This window comes from Pristiophorus japonicus, chromosome 3, assembly GCF_044704955.1.
Source record: "Pristiophorus japonicus isolate sPriJap1 chromosome 3, sPriJap1.hap1, whole genome shotgun sequence".
Classification (NCBI taxonomy): Eukaryota; Metazoa; Chordata; class Chondrichthyes; family Pristiophoridae; genus Pristiophorus; species Pristiophorus japonicus.
Window position 1 is genome coordinate 323,086,596 of NC_091979.1, and position 15,516 is coordinate 323,102,111.

A 15,516-nucleotide genomic window follows, 5' to 3' on the forward strand; every position below is an offset into this window, starting at 1 on the left:
TGCACCTGTGCTTGTGAATCTGTTTCCATCACCCTATCAGGCAGTGCATTCCAAACCCTAACCACTTATTGTGTAAAAATATTTTTCCTCATGTTGCCTTTGGATCTTTTGCCAATAACCTTTCATTGGTGCCCTCTGGTTATCAACTTTCAGCCATTGGTAAACAGGTTGCCCTTTACTCGCTCTTCTTAAAACGCCTCCATCAAATCTCTTAGCCATCTCGGCTCCAATCCATGACAACTCTATCCTTGTCCAATCTTTATGGTAGCCCATTTAGTTCCCTCATCTCCAACTTTTAATTCAGAAACCAAGGTGCATGGTGAAAAGCCATTGTGCAGTGCCAAAACAAGGTTGAAAAAAGTAAAAGATGATCAGGCACTTTGAAGGCTTTTTTCAGGCAGGTAAGTAACTCTTTTCCTCTGCTTAGTTTAAATATCAAAATTTGCCGCTCCTTTTTTTTTAAAAAAAAGACCCAGGCTACATTGAGTCCCTAACTAATTTGTTTTAAAGTTATTTGTACGAACTAAAACTTGCTATATGAACTTGAGTTTTACGTTTAGTTCATAGATGACTAGCTTGCTTAATTCATGTTACTCTGTCAATGAAGGGAGTTGGAAAAACTTGTTGATGTCAAGGGAAGTTGAGGTGGTGATTGGGACTGAAACTGGTCTCTGCTAATTCCAGTAATGGAGACGAGCGCTAGTGCGAAGCCATTGCCCTGATAGCTAACTCAGGACAGCACCAAGAGAGTGTTCATTTTTATCCTCCTGCCACAGAGATTCCATGTCAAGTTTCCAATGGACTGCCTCAGCACTCAGTATTGGACTGGAGTTATACTGAGGCACACTGAACTCAAAGTGGCGTGAGACGACATCCTCGAAGTTCTTCTCACACCACTTCATGTAGTAAGTTTGAAAGTCTGATCAAGACTGGCCACCTGAGTTATGCTGCTACTGTGTGTGGAACCGCACTGCATTCATACAAAGGTGCAGTATAACTACATCCGTGATCATATTGAAAAGGAATAATCAATAAGTGGCAACTAATGAGGAAAGAATGAGTCAAATACTCCTCTTGCCTGATAAGACATTGGCTACAACACTGGCATCTATCTGACAATGTGGAAAACTTCCCAGGTATGTCCTGTTCACAAAAAGCAGGACAGATCCAATCCGGCCAATTACAACTCCAGCAATCTACTGTCAATCATCAGCAAAGTGATGGAAGGTCGACTGTGCTATCAAGCAGCACTTACTCACCAATAACCTGCTCACTGATGCTCAGTTTGGGTTGCGGCTCCAGACCTCAGTACAGCCTTGGTCCAAACCTGGATAAAAGAGCTGAATTCTAGAGGTGAGGTGAGAGGAACCGCCCTTGACATCAAGGCAGAATTTGATCGAGTATGGCATCAAGAAACCCGAGTAAAATTGAAGTCAATGGGAATCGGGGGGGAAAGCTTTCCACTAGCTGAAACTCTCCATACCTAGCACAAAGGAGGATGGTTGTGGTTGTTGGAGGTCAATCATCCCAGCCCCAGAATATTGCTGCAGGAGTTCCTCAGGGCAGTGACTTAGGCCCAACCATCTTCAGCTGCTTCATCAATGACCTTCCCTCCATCATAAGGTCAGAAGTGGGGATGTTTGCTGGTAATTGCACAATGCAATTCGCAACTTCAGAAAATGAAGCAGTCCATGCCCGTGTGCAGCAAGACCTGAGCAACATTAAGGCTTGGGCTGATAATAAGAACATAACATAAGAATTAGGAACAGGAGTAGGCCATCTAGCCCCTCGAGCCTACTCCGCCATTGAACAAGATCATGGCTGATCTGGCCGTGGACTCGGCTCCACTTACCCGCCTGCTCCCCGTAACCCTCAATTCCCTTATTGGTTAAAATTCTATCTCTGTGATTTGAATACATTCAATGAGCTAGCCTCAACTGCTTCCTTGGGCAGAGAATTCCACAGATTCACAACCCTCTGGGAAAGGAAATTCCTTCTCAACTCGGTTTTAAATTGGCTCCCCCGTATTTTGAGGCTGTGCCCCCTAGTTCTAGTCTCCCCGACCAGTGGAAACAAGCTCTCTGCCTCTATCTTGTCTATCCCTTTCATTATTTTAAATGTTTCTATAATATCACCCCTCATCCTTCTGAACTCCAACGAGTAAAGACCCAGTCCACTCAATCTATCATCATAAGGTAACCCCCTCATCTTCGGAATCAGCCTCGTGAATCGTCTCTGTACCCCCTCCAAAGCTAGTATATCCTTCCTTAAGTAAAGTGACCAAAACTGCATGCAGTTCTCCAGGTGCGGCCTCACCAATACCCAGTACAATTGCAGCAGGATCTCCCTGCTTTTGTACTCCATTCCTCGCAATGAAGGCCAACATTCCATTTGCCTCCTGATTACCTGCTGCACCTGCAAACTAACTTTTTGGGATTCAGAGTTTCATGCACAAGGACCCCCAGGTCCCTCTGCACCGCAGCATGTTGTAATTTCTCCCCATTCAAATAATATTCCCTTTTACTGTTTTTTTTTCCAAGGTGGATGACCTCACACTTTCCGACATTGTATTCCATCTGCCAAACCTTAGCCCATTCGCTTAACCTATTTAAATCTCTTTGCAGCCTCTCTGTGTCCTCTACACAACCTGCTTTCCCACTAATCTTTGTGTCATCTGCAAATTTTGTTACACTACACTCTGTCCCCTCTTCCAGGTCATCTATGTATATCGTAAACAGTTGTGGTCCCAGTACCGATCCCTGTAGCACACCACTAACCACCGATTTCCAACCTGAAAAGGATCCATTTATCCTGACTCTCTGCTTTCTGTTAGCCAGCCAATTCTCTATCCACGCTAATACATTTCCTCTGACTCCGTGTATCTTTATCTTCTGCAGTAACCTTTTATGTGGCACCTTATCGAATGCCTTTTGGAAATCTAAATACACCACATCCATTGGTACACCTCTATCCACCATGTTCGTTATATCCTCAAAGAATTTCAGTAAATTAGTTAAACATGATTTCCCCTTCATGAATCCATGTTGCGTCTGCTTGATTGCACTATTCCTATCTAGATGTCCCGCTATTTCTTCCTTAATGATAGCTTCAAGCATTTTCCCCACTACAGATGTTAAACTAACCTGCCTTTTGTCTGCCCCCTTATTTAAACACAGTCGTTACATTAGCTGCTTCCCAATCCACTGGTACCTCCCCAGAGTCCAGAGAATTTTGGTAGATTATAACAAATGCATCTGCTATAACTTCCACCATCTCTTTTAATACCCTGGGATGCATTTCATCAGGACCAGGTGACTTGTCTACCTTAAGTCCCATTAGCCTGTCCAGCACTACCACCCGAGTGATAGTGATTGTCTCAAGGCCCTCCCTTCTCACATTCCTGTGACCAGCAATTTTTGGCATGGTTTTTGTCTTCCACTGTGAAGACCGAAGCAAAATAATTGTTTAAGGTCTCAGCCATTTCCACATTTCCCATTATTAAATCCCCCTTCTCATCTTCTAAGGGACCAACATTTACTTTAGTCACTCTTTTCCGTTTTATATATCTGTAAAAGCTTTTACTATCTGTTTTTATGTTTTGCGCAAGTTTACTTTCGTAATCTATCTTTCCTTTCTTTATTGCTTTCTTAGTCATTCTTTGCTGTTGTTTAAAATTTTCCCAATCTTCTATTTTCCCACTAACCTTGGCCACCTTATACGCATTGGTTTTTAATTTGATACTCCTTTATTTCCTTGGTTATCCATGGCTGGTTATCCCTTCTCTTACTGCCCTTCTTTTTCACTGGGATATATTTTTGTTGAGCACTATGAAAGAGCTCCTAAAAGTCCTCCACTGTTCCTCAATTGTGCCACCGTTTAGTCTGTGTTTCCAGTCTACTTTAGCCAACTCTGCCCTCATCCCACTGTAGTCCCCTTTGTTTAACATAGTACGCTTGTTTGAGACACTACTTCCTCACCCTCAATCTGTATTACAAATTCAACCATACTGTGATCACTCATTCCGAGAGGATCTTTTACTAGGAGATTGTTTATTATTTCTGTCTCATTACACAGGACCAGATCTAAGATCGCTTGCTCCCTTGTAGGTTCTGTAACATACTGTTCTAAGAAACAATCCCGTATGCATTCTATGAATTCCTCCTCAAGGCTACCCCGTGCGATTTGATTTGACCAATCAATATGTAGGTTAAAATCTCCCATGATTACTGCCGTTCCTTTTTCACATGCCTCCATTATTCGCTTTATTATTGCCCGCCCCACCGTGAAGTTATTATTTGGGAGCCTATAAACTACGCCCACCAGAGACTTTTTCCCCTTACTATCTCTAATCTCCACCCACAATGATTCAACATTTTGTTCATTAGAGCCAATATCGTCTCTCACAACTGCCCTGATATCATCCTTTATTAATAGAGCTACCCCACCTCCTTTCCCTTCTTTTCTATCTTTCCGAATCGTCAGATACCCCTGTATGTTTAATTCCCAGTCTTGGCCACCCTGCAACCAAGTTTCTGTAATGGCCACCAAATCATATCCATTTGTAATGATTTGTGCCGTCAACTCATTTACTTTATTTCGAATGCTGCGTGCGTTTAGAGAGTGTTTTAATACTAGTTTTTAAACCATGATTTTTAGTTTTGACCCCTCCTGCTGCCCCTTTATATTCATACTATTGTCCCTTCCTGTCACCTTGTGGTTTACACTTACCCCAGTGCTACTCTGCTCTGTTGCCTCCTGCCTTTTGCATTCTTTCTTGGGATCCTGTTCATCTGAGCTCTCACCCATTCTAACTAGCTCAGAGCCCTCTCCTGTGTTCCGAATACTCCTTGCATTGAGGCACCGAGCTTTCATGCTTGCCTTTTTATTACACTTTGACCCTTTAGAATTTTGCTGTACAGTGGCCCTTTTTGTTTTGTTTCTTGGGTTTCTCTGCCCTCCACTTTTACTCATCTCCTTTCTGTCTTTTGGTTTTGTCTCCTTTTTGGTGGCAAGTAACATTCGTGCCACAAAAGTGCCAGGCAATGACCATCTCCATCAACAAGCGAGAGTCTAACCACCACCTCTTGATATTCAACGGCATTACCATTGATGCATTACCCACTATCAACATTCTGGGGGTCGTCATTGACCAGAAACTTGACTGGACCAGCCACATTAAATACTGTGGCAACAAGAGCTGGGTATTCTGTGGCAAGTGTCTCACCTCATGACTCCCCAAAGCCTTTCCACCATCTACAAGGCACAAGTCAGGAGTGTGATGGAATACTCTCCACTTGCCTGGATGAGTGCAGCTCCAACAACACTCAAGAAGCTCAACACCATCCAGGACAAAGCAGTCCACTTGATTGGCACCCCATCCACCACCTTAAACATTCACTCCCTCCACCACCAGCGCACTGTGGCTGCAGTGTGTACCATCTGTAAGGTGCACTGCACCAACTTGCCAGGGCTGTTTCGGCAGCACCTCCCAAATCTGCAAGCTCTCCTACCTAGAAGGACAAAGGCAGCAGGTACATGGGAGTGCCATCACCTGCAAGTTCCCCTCCAAGTCACATTCTGACTCGGAAATATATTGCCGTTCCTTCATCGTCACTGACTCAAAATCCTGGAACTTCCTCCTAACAGCACTGTGGGAGTACCTTCACCACAAGCACTGCAGCGGTTCAAGAAGGCGGCTCACCACCTTCTCAAGGGCAATTAGGGATGGTCAATAAACGCTGGCCTTGCGAGCGACGCCCATATCCCGGAACATATTTTTAAAAAAACTGAACCAGGAAGTAACGGGGTTAGGAAATAGTAAGCCAGGTTTTAAAAGCCAGAAGACTCTGGAAAGAAGCAAACATTGAGGGAGGTCATAGTTCCATGGTTTGTGGTACTGGGAAAGAATTTAATTGGAACAATAGTCCATCTAATAAGTCTAGATTTCAACATAGTGAGAAAAGCTTGTACATTTGGAACTTGGAAGGAACAACAGCAAAAAGTTCAATTAAGCACTAACCCATAATATCATCAATTAAAATTGTTAGTGACAAAAAGAGATGTGATGGGAAAAAGCTGGAGACACGACATGAGAGACAATCAACTCTCCAACATCAAGCTTTTGTTGTCCAGGAACATGGGTGAGGTGTTTAAGAGCCTTTCTAATATGGACAGAGGTAAGGGTTGTTGCGGTGAGAAGAATTTAGGATGAAAGAGAGAGATTCTTGGAGGCAGCTTCAGCATCAAAGATGTGAGAATTCCATTTGAGATTGGAGGAGATAGTGAGGTCATGAAGATCAGTAGGTGAAGAAGGACTTAATGACATGCTGGTTAGTCTAGAGACATATCAAAAAACTGTCTTGAAGAAAGGAAAGAATTTTGACTTATTCTCTCATCAAAGAGCATGGAGGCAATCAAGACCAAGTGATTCAACCACTAGTTGCACTGGAGGTTGTGTATGTGTGAGTGGATTAATCAGCAAAAGAGTGTATAGGTTTGGATGATAGGTAGAGATCAGGATATGAAGGAACAGAGGGGAGAGAGGATGTTCAGTGGAGTTAATTGAACAAGAGCTGGAGGATAAGTCATCAAATGACAGCAGATAGAACAATTTTAGGAGTAGTTAAATAGCACTGACTACAACCCTGCTGACTGACCATATGATGGTAATTTGTTCAGAAGTGCACTGGGTTAGATCTGGCAAAGGCTTTGTAGATGTCCACTGCATTGACTGATGATTCACCAAAGTGCTCAAGAGCAGAAGGTGCCTCCAACAGAAGGAGCAAAATGACCAGTGAAGCAGGTATACCATGGAAATGACTACTGCAGTCGATGGTACTGTTCTTGCTTTAAGGCACACTACTAGCTTAGAGTAGCCGAGCTTTACTCTTTAACCAGTCCTGTCACTGACTTGGGAATACCTGATGTGGATACTAGGTGGCCAGAGAGAAAAAGTGTTATACTCCCAATACTTGCATCCTCCACTTTGACAGCTACAAAATCACTGCCCGTCATTGAACTCCAAATGTTTAACCATTCTAGACCAGTAGTTTTCAAACATTTAGGTTGAGACCCCTGCAAATATTGACACAGTTCTGCAGACCCCTTGTCCTAAATCCCAAAGACCATGTCAGCTGCCCACCGGTAAACAGTGCTGCCTTTGCAAGTAAATTGGCTCAGTATTGATACTAGCAACACAAGCAATGTTTGTCAAAGACTGAAAAGTACAGAGAGAAATTAAATATAGAATTCTCAAGACATGCTGGTGCAGTTAGGCACACTAGGGGTGTTAGTGTTGAGATGTGCTTGCTTCACCTTGCCCAACAAATGATTCATGAGGCAATGATTGACTGGATGGTAGCAAGCCAAAGTCTTTTTGAAAACAAATTCTCGGGTGAAGTGCGTCATGACTGGAAGATTGGCTTCAGATGGTGGAACAGGGGGAATGGGGAGGAAGCATAATTCAGAGCTGATTTGTTCAGTATTATTGGATAAGCTCATAATGACCGTGATGGCCAGGCCTATAAGCAGCTAGCAGTCTGTATGACACATGGGCCCCCATTATGGATCTTGTCTGTCATCCCTGGTTTGACATGTATAGGCTGCTGCTTGTTTCACAGCAGGATCAGCAAGAAGCACTGCTGATATGTTAGTGCATATACAAAATAACAGGTAATCAGCCATCCTGGCTATCAGCACAATGCACAGAATAACATGTACTTTAAGCACCAGACACTGTTTGACATTATTTCAAATTGTTTGCTGACATGGTTTTTGTTCTGTAATGCAGTTGCACATTGAGATATTTAACTTTAGTAAGACTCTCTCCTGTTGTTTCCAGTGTAGCACTGAACTAGAGAATTAATCCAAGAAAAAAAAAACTTTTTTTCAAGTATTAACTAAATAATTTAATCACGGTTTTATAGCCCAGTATTGATTTGAGCTACATCTCCAAACAGTGAGTAGTACGATGTGCACAGATTCAGAGCAGTTTAATTGTATAACAAAAAAAATAATGATTTAATACCAAATATATACTTATAATAGTGATTGTCCATTAGGTCGCATCTCTCTTGATTTGACATCTCGTGCAGCCAAAGCTTAGTGTGGAGGCTGTAATTTGCATGACTAATGTCGATAAGGGCAAATGATCTCCGGACCACTCCAAATAAGGGGTTGGTGGTACCATATGCCCCTAGAGTGCTGAATGGTATTAATGCCGCTTTTTTTCCTCCTCTTAACAATCTTGTGGATCATCTGAGATTATCTCATGGCCTAGTTGGAAAATCTTTAGATAAATTGATGTTTACATTTGCTGTGTCTGTTATGTGTGCTTTAATGAAAAAAAATTGATTATGACATGATTTCAAATTATGCAGAAAGTAGAAATATTTACTTTGTTGTCATTCTGTGATGGAATCATACTGCAAGTGATGTAATAAGCAGGTTGTATTATATACCCTGTTAGGGAGGGCTCCTTAAGTCTGCAATTCAAAATTGCCTTTTTGATCGGGCTGATTTGAGATGGAGGGGGTGGGAGGGAGGGAGATTAAAGGTGGAATAAAAACAACAAATGTAGATAAAGCTACATTTTCATTTTACACATTTATAGCTATTTCATGGACATTAGGTCATACATTTTAGATAGATTTGTAATGAGTCATCCTGTTGTAAAATTACCTTTTCATTCTTCAGGTTTTTATACCCAAGAACACTTGTGCTTATGAATTATTTTTTTAAAATGTGATTGTGTATCTATCTGTTTCTGTTGTCGCTGACTAAAGTTGGGCTCTGTTTCTTTCATCAGGACAGCTATGGTTGCAGTCTTGCGTCAGTGTCTGCACCTAACCTGTTCAATACAGGGGTATGAAATTCCTACATTTCCTTCGTCAACTTTCAAACCATGCATGACATTATGTTGACCTGTGTTTGTGTTTCACCTACACATCCCTTTATTTGAGCATGATGAGCACAATTCATATTACTGTACTGACATTAGAACATTGAAACACCCATTTGAATGCAATAAGGGAATGCATTTGAACTCACTATTGTCTTTAATCCCTAAAACACCATTTACCCAGTCATTATGCACTTTACATTGATAGCACCGTACTAGATAAAATATTCTAATATTGGTAAATTTAAACAATATATAGCAATGGTTTAATTTACCTTCAGGTAGGTTATTGTAACTTAGCCAATGTTTTATAGGTAACCACATTAACTTAGAGGTAGTTTCGTACTGTGATCCATGACTATTGCGAACAAAATTGAGACAGCCCAAACTAATTTCCAGTGTTGTCACTGAGATTTTTGGTACCAGTATGTTATAGGAAATGTTGCACTTAAACCTGTGCACTTGGGATATTCCACTATCCTACTTGGACAATACTTTTGATTCAGATACAACTCCAGTTTGGATGGGTAAAATGTATAAGTTAATTGTACTGTTCGAATTTTTTTTTCAGTTTAGTATGAAAATGTCTTCATATACCATTATGATTTACTAATATCCTAGTGGCAAAACTGTTGTAGGATTCTCTCAGCCAGTAAGTAGACTTTTATCCCATCAGTTTGTGCTGGATTTGAACACAGGTTCCAGAAATGAAAGACCATTGTCTGGCCCAGTCTCTACAGGCTGCTGTTAATTGTAACTGCTTAAATCTGCATGACTAGAAATTAACTTCTTCCCTTCTGATGGGAGGGGAACAGTTCATTTTCCCTCTTATTGTTTGAAATCACACCTGTAAATCAAATTTTTATCAAAAGCGGTTGAATAAGCTATTTCTGGACGATTACATAGTAAAATCTAATACTACTTGTTTAAACACAACATTGCAAAGGGCTTGCATGTGTTCTCAGTCTGTCTAATTGTACTATATCTAAAGCTTACCTTACAAAAAACTGCATTTTAAAATAATCTATGATAGTGCTAATTAAAATAAAGGAGAAGTGAATGCCCTATTCTAGCACATTATATGGCGGACCATTCACTATAGTAATTAAAGGTGTATGTGGATTGGGATAAGCCACTTTAATATTTGTTTTAGGCAAGCATACTTTCTTGGTGTGCAGAAATTTTAAATGCATTCTTAGTGTTTTAATAAATTTTGTTTTCCAATCCCAATTACTTTGCCAGGGATTAATGACCTTTGGCCTATCAACCAATTTTAGATTTGATTCCACGGCGTATTAACACACATTAACAGCTTTTAATTAAAGGTCATCGGCTTTATTTTGTCTTGCTTGTGAATTGTTCCAGGTTCAGAATGTTGAAGCATAGAATATTAAAAATGTATTTATATTATAAATGTATTTTAAGTTTAAAATAGAATACATAGGCACAGAAAATTCCAGGAGCATCCCTATGCAAGTTGTTTTTCAAGTGTGTATCTTTGCTGATATGTTTATTGTATAAATATTGTATTGTTATGGCTATATTGCTGAATTTCTCAGCTAAGATTACAGGAAAGCACAATACCTTGCAACTCTTGAGTTGAAATTCCATTGGAAAGATTTCTGGTGCACAACTGGTTCAGCCATCCATTGCCAGATCTGGCTGGGCCACAAAACACTGTCTCGCGCCTTGCACTCCTCTGGCAAAATCACTCTCAACTAGAAAACAGTTGGACAGCATTTTGGTGCTAGTGATCATAATTCAGTTAGATTTAGGGTAGTTATGGAAAAGAACAAAGATAGACCAAGAATAAAAGTGTTCAACTGGGGAAAAGCCAATGTGATAAGCTGAGAGGTGATTTAGCCAAAGTGGACTGGAAACTGCTACTTGAAGGTAAATCAGTGTCAGAGCACTGGGAGGTATTCAATGAGGAGATCCTGAGGGTTCTGAGCGAGTATGTTCCCTTAAAGAAAAAGGGTGGGACTATCAAATCTAGAGCCCCACTGATGTCAAGGGACATGCAGGGAAGGATAAAGTAAAAAAGGGAGGCTTATGACATACTGAGGGCTCAATACTGTAGAAACTCTGGAGGAGTATATAAAGTGCAGGGGTGAAATTAAAAAGGAAATTAGGAAACCAAAGCGAGAACATGAAAAAATATTGGCAAGTAAAATCAAGGAAAACCCAAAGATGTTTTATAAATGCATTAAGAGCAAGAGGATAACTAAAGAAAGAGTAGGGCCTATGGGGGACCTTAAAGGTAATGTGTGTGGAGGCGGAAAACAGGGGTATGGTTCTTAATGAATAACTTGCATCTGTTTTCACAAAAGAGAGGGGCGATGCAGACATTGCAATCAGGGAGGAGGAGCGTGAAATATTAGATGAAATAAACAGAGAGAGCAAGTATTAATGGGTTTACAAGCTTTGAAAGTGGATAAATCCCCATGCCTGGATGAAATGTATCCCAGGCTGTTAAGAGAAGCAAAAGAGGCAATAGCAGAGGCTCTGACCATCATTTTCCAATCCTACAGGCATGTCAGAGGACTGTTAATATGGTACCTTTGTTTAAAAAGGAAGAAAGGGAAAGACCGAGTAATTGCAGGCCAGTCAGCCTAACCTCGGTGGTATGAAAATTATTGGAAAAAATTCTGAGGGTCAGGATAAATCTTCATTTAGAAAGACACGAATTAATCAAGGACAGTCAGCATAGATTTGTTAAGGGAAGGTCATGAATGACTGACTTGATTGAATTTTTTGAGGAGGTAACAAGGAGGGTCGATGAGGGTAGTGTGTATGATGTAGTGTACAGGAATTTTAGCAAAGCTTTTGATAAGGCCCCACATGGCAGACTGATCACAAAAGTAAAAGCCCATGGGATCCAGGGCAAAGTGACAAGTTGGATCCAAAATTGGCTCAGAGGCAGGAAGCAAAGGGTAATGGTTGATGGGTGTTTTTGTGACTGGAAGGCTGTTTCCAGTGGGGCTCTGCAGGGCTCAGTACTAGGTCCCTTGCTTTTTGTGGTATATAATCAGTGATTTAGATGTGAATGTAAGGGGTATGATTTAGAGAAGTTTGCAGATGATACAAAAATTGGCTGTGGTTGACAATGAAGATGAAATCTGTAGACTGCAGGAAGATATCAGTGCACTGGTCAGGTGGGCAGAACAGTGGAAAATGAAATTCAATCTGGAGAAGTGCGAGATATTGCATTTGGGGAGGGCTAACAAGGCAAGGGAATACACATTAAATGGTACAACACTGAGGAGTGTAGAGGAACAAAGGGACCTTGGAATGCATGTCCACAGATCCCTGAAGGTAGCAGGCCAGGTAGATAAGGTGGTTAAGAAGGCCTACAGAATACATGCCTTTATTAGCCAAGGCATAGAAACATAGAAACATAGAAAATAGGTGCAGGAGTAGGCCATTCGGCCCTTCTAGCCTGCACCGCCATTCAATGAGTTCATGGCTGAACATGCAACTTCAGTACCCCATTCCTGCTTTCTCACCATACCCCTTGATTCCCCTAGTAGTAAGGACTTCATCTAACTCCTTTTTGAATATATTTAGTGAATTGGCCTCAACAACTTTCTGTGGTAGAGAATTCCACAGGTTCACCACTCTCTGGGTGAAGAAATTCCTCCTCATCTCAGTCCTAAATGGCTTCCCCCTTATCCTTGGACTGTGTCCCCTGGTTCTGGACTTCCCCAACATTGGGAACATTCTTCCTGCATCTAACCTGTCTAACCCCGTCAGAATTTTAAACGTTTCTATGAGGTCCCCTCTCATTCTTCTGAACTCCAGTGAATACAAGCCCAGTTGATCCAGTCTTTCTTGATAGGTCAGTCCCGCCATCCCGGGAATCAGTCTGGTGAACCTTCGCTGCACTCCCTCAATAGCAAGAATGTCCTTCCTCAGGTTAGGAGACCAAAATTGTACACAATACTCCAGGTGTGGCCTCACCAAGGCCCTGTACAATTGTAGCAACACCTCCCTGCCCTTGTACTCAAATCCCCTCGCTATGAAGGCCAACATGCCATTTGCTTTCTTAACCGCCTGCTGTACCTGCATGCCAACCTTCAATGACTGATGTACCATGACACCCAGGTCTCGTTGCACCTCTCCTTTTCCTAATCTGTCACCATTCAGATAATAGTCTGTCTCTCTGTTTTTACCACCAAAGTGGATAACCTCACATTTATCCACATTATACTTCATCTGCCATGCATTTGCCCACTCACCTAACCTATCCAAGTCGCTCTGCAGCCTCATAGAATCCTCCTTGCAGCTCACACTGCCACCCAACTTAGTGTCATCCGCAAATTTGGAGATACTACATTTAATCCCCTCGTCTAAATCATTAATGTACAGTGTAAACAGCTGGGGCCCCAGCACAGAACCTTGCGGTACCCCACTAGTCACTGCCTGCCATTCTGAAAAGTCCCCATTTACTCCTACTCTTTGCTTCCTGTCTGACAACCAGTTCTCAATCCATGTCAGCACACTACCCCCAATCCCATGTGCTTTAACTTTGCACATTAATCTCTTGTGTGGGACCTTGTCGAAAGCCTTCTGAAAGTCCAAATATACCACATCGACTGGTTCTCCCTTGTCCACTCTACTGGAAACATCCTCAAAAAAATTCCAGAAGATTTGTCAAGCATGATTTCCCTTTCACAAATCCATGCTGACTTGGACCTATCATATTACCTCTTTCCAAATGCACTGCTATGACATCCTTAATAATTGATTCCATCATTTTACCCACTACCGATGTCAGGCTGACCGGTCTGTAATTCCCTGTTTTCTCTCTCCCTCCTTTTTTAAAAAGTGGGGTTACATTGGCTACCCTCCACTCCATAGGAACTGATCCAGAGTCAATGGAATGTTGGAAAATGACTGTCAATGCATCCACTATTTCCAAGGCCACCTCCTTAAGTACTCTGGGATGCAGTCCATCAGGCCCTGGGGATTTATCGGCCTTCAATCAAGCCATAGAATACAAGAACAGGGAAGTTATGCTTGAACTATATAAAACACTAGTTAGGCCACAACTTGTGTGCAGTTCTGCTCACCACATTACAGGAAAGATGTGATTGCACTAGAGAGGGTACAGAGGAGATTTACGAGGATGTTTTGCCTGGACTGAAGAATTTTATCTATATTAACGACTTGGAAGAAGGGACTGAGTATAACGTAGCCAAGTTTGCTGACGCTACAAAGATGGGAGGAAAAGCAATGTGTGAGGAGGACACAAAAAATCTGCAAGAGGACATAGACAGGCTAAGTGAGTGGGCAAATATTTGGCCGATGGAGTATAATGTTGGAAAATGTGAGGTCATGCACTTTGGCAGAAAATAATCAAAGGGCAAGTTATTATTTAAATGGAGAAAGATTGCGAAGTGCTGCAGTACAGCGGGACCTGGGGGTACTTGTATAACGTAGCCAAGTTATGAAACACAAAAGGATAGTATGCGGGTACAGCAAGTGATCAGGAAGGCCAATGGAATCTTGGCCTTTATTGCAAAGGGGCTAAAGTATAAAAGCAGGAAGTCTTGCTACAGCAATACAGGGTATTGGTGAGGCCACACCTGGAATACTGCGTGCAGTTTTGGCTTCCATATTTACGAAAGGATATACTTTGGAGGCAGTTCAGAGAAGGCGAGGGGGTTGACTTATGAGGAAAAGTTGAGTAGGTTCGGCCCCTACTCATCGGAATTCAGAAGAATGAGAGGTGATCTTATTGAAACGTTTAAGATTATGAGGGGGCTTGACAAGGTGGATGCAGAGAGGATGTTTCCACTGATGGGGGAGACTAGGACTAGACGGCATAATCTTAGAATAAGGGGCTGCCCATTTAAAACTGAAATGAGGAGAAATTTCCTCTGAGGGTTGTAAATCTGTGGAATTCGCTGCCTCAGAGAGCTGTGGAAGCTGCGACATTGAATACATTTAAAACAGAAATACAGTTTCTTAAACGATAAGGGGTTATGGGGAGCAGGCAGAGAAGTGGCCATGATTGTATTAAATGGTGGAGCAGGCCCGAGGGGCCGTATGGCCTACTCCTGCTCCTATTTCTTATGTTCTTATGAAAGATTAGATCGGCTGGGGTCGTTTTCTTTGGAACAGAGGAGGCTGAGGGGGAGACCTTATTGAGGTGTATAAAATTATGAGGGGCCTAGATAGAGTGAATAGGACAGACCTATTTCCTTTAGCAGAAGGGCCAACAACCAGGAGACATAGATTTAAAGTAATTGCTCAAAGGATTTGGGGGGAAATTTCTTCATGCAAAGGGTGATGGGGGTCTGGAGCTCTCTGCCTGAAGTAGTTGGATGTGCATTTGAAGTGCCATAACCTACAGGGCGACGGACCAAGAGCTGGAAAGTGGGATTAGGCTGGATGGCTTTGTTGGCCGGTGCAGACACGATGGGCGAAAATGGCCTCCTTCCGTGCTGTAAATTTCTATGATTCTAAAGTAAAGATAACTGCTCCCCCCAACTTCTTGACCCATGACAGGCTGTCTCTTTTAAATCCCTTTTCCCTTACCCCTCCACCCTCACTTCCAACCAGAAGTGTGAGGAGCTCAAGACTACTTTGTCACTAAGATTGAGACCATTCAT

The 15,516-nt window shown here is 42.0% G+C and overlaps 1 protein-coding gene across 3 annotated transcripts in view; it reads left to right on the plus strand.

Moving 5' to 3' along the window:
• The window catches only part of LOC139260389 (TBC1 domain family member 12-like), a 154,702-nt gene that overhangs the window by 94,921 nt on the left and 44,265 nt on the right, over window positions 1-15,516 (plus strand). For 2 of the 3 annotated variants that reach the window (XM_070876956.1, XM_070876959.1), the window contains exon 3: window positions 8,807-8,863. The exons of the other annotated variant lie outside the window; for it this stretch is intronic. In XM_070876956.1, coding sequence (XP_070733057.1) covers window positions 8,807-8,863 — 57 coding nt within the window. The remainder of the gene's footprint in view (window positions 1-8,806; window positions 8,864-15,516) is intronic. 3 annotated transcript variants of the gene reach the window in all.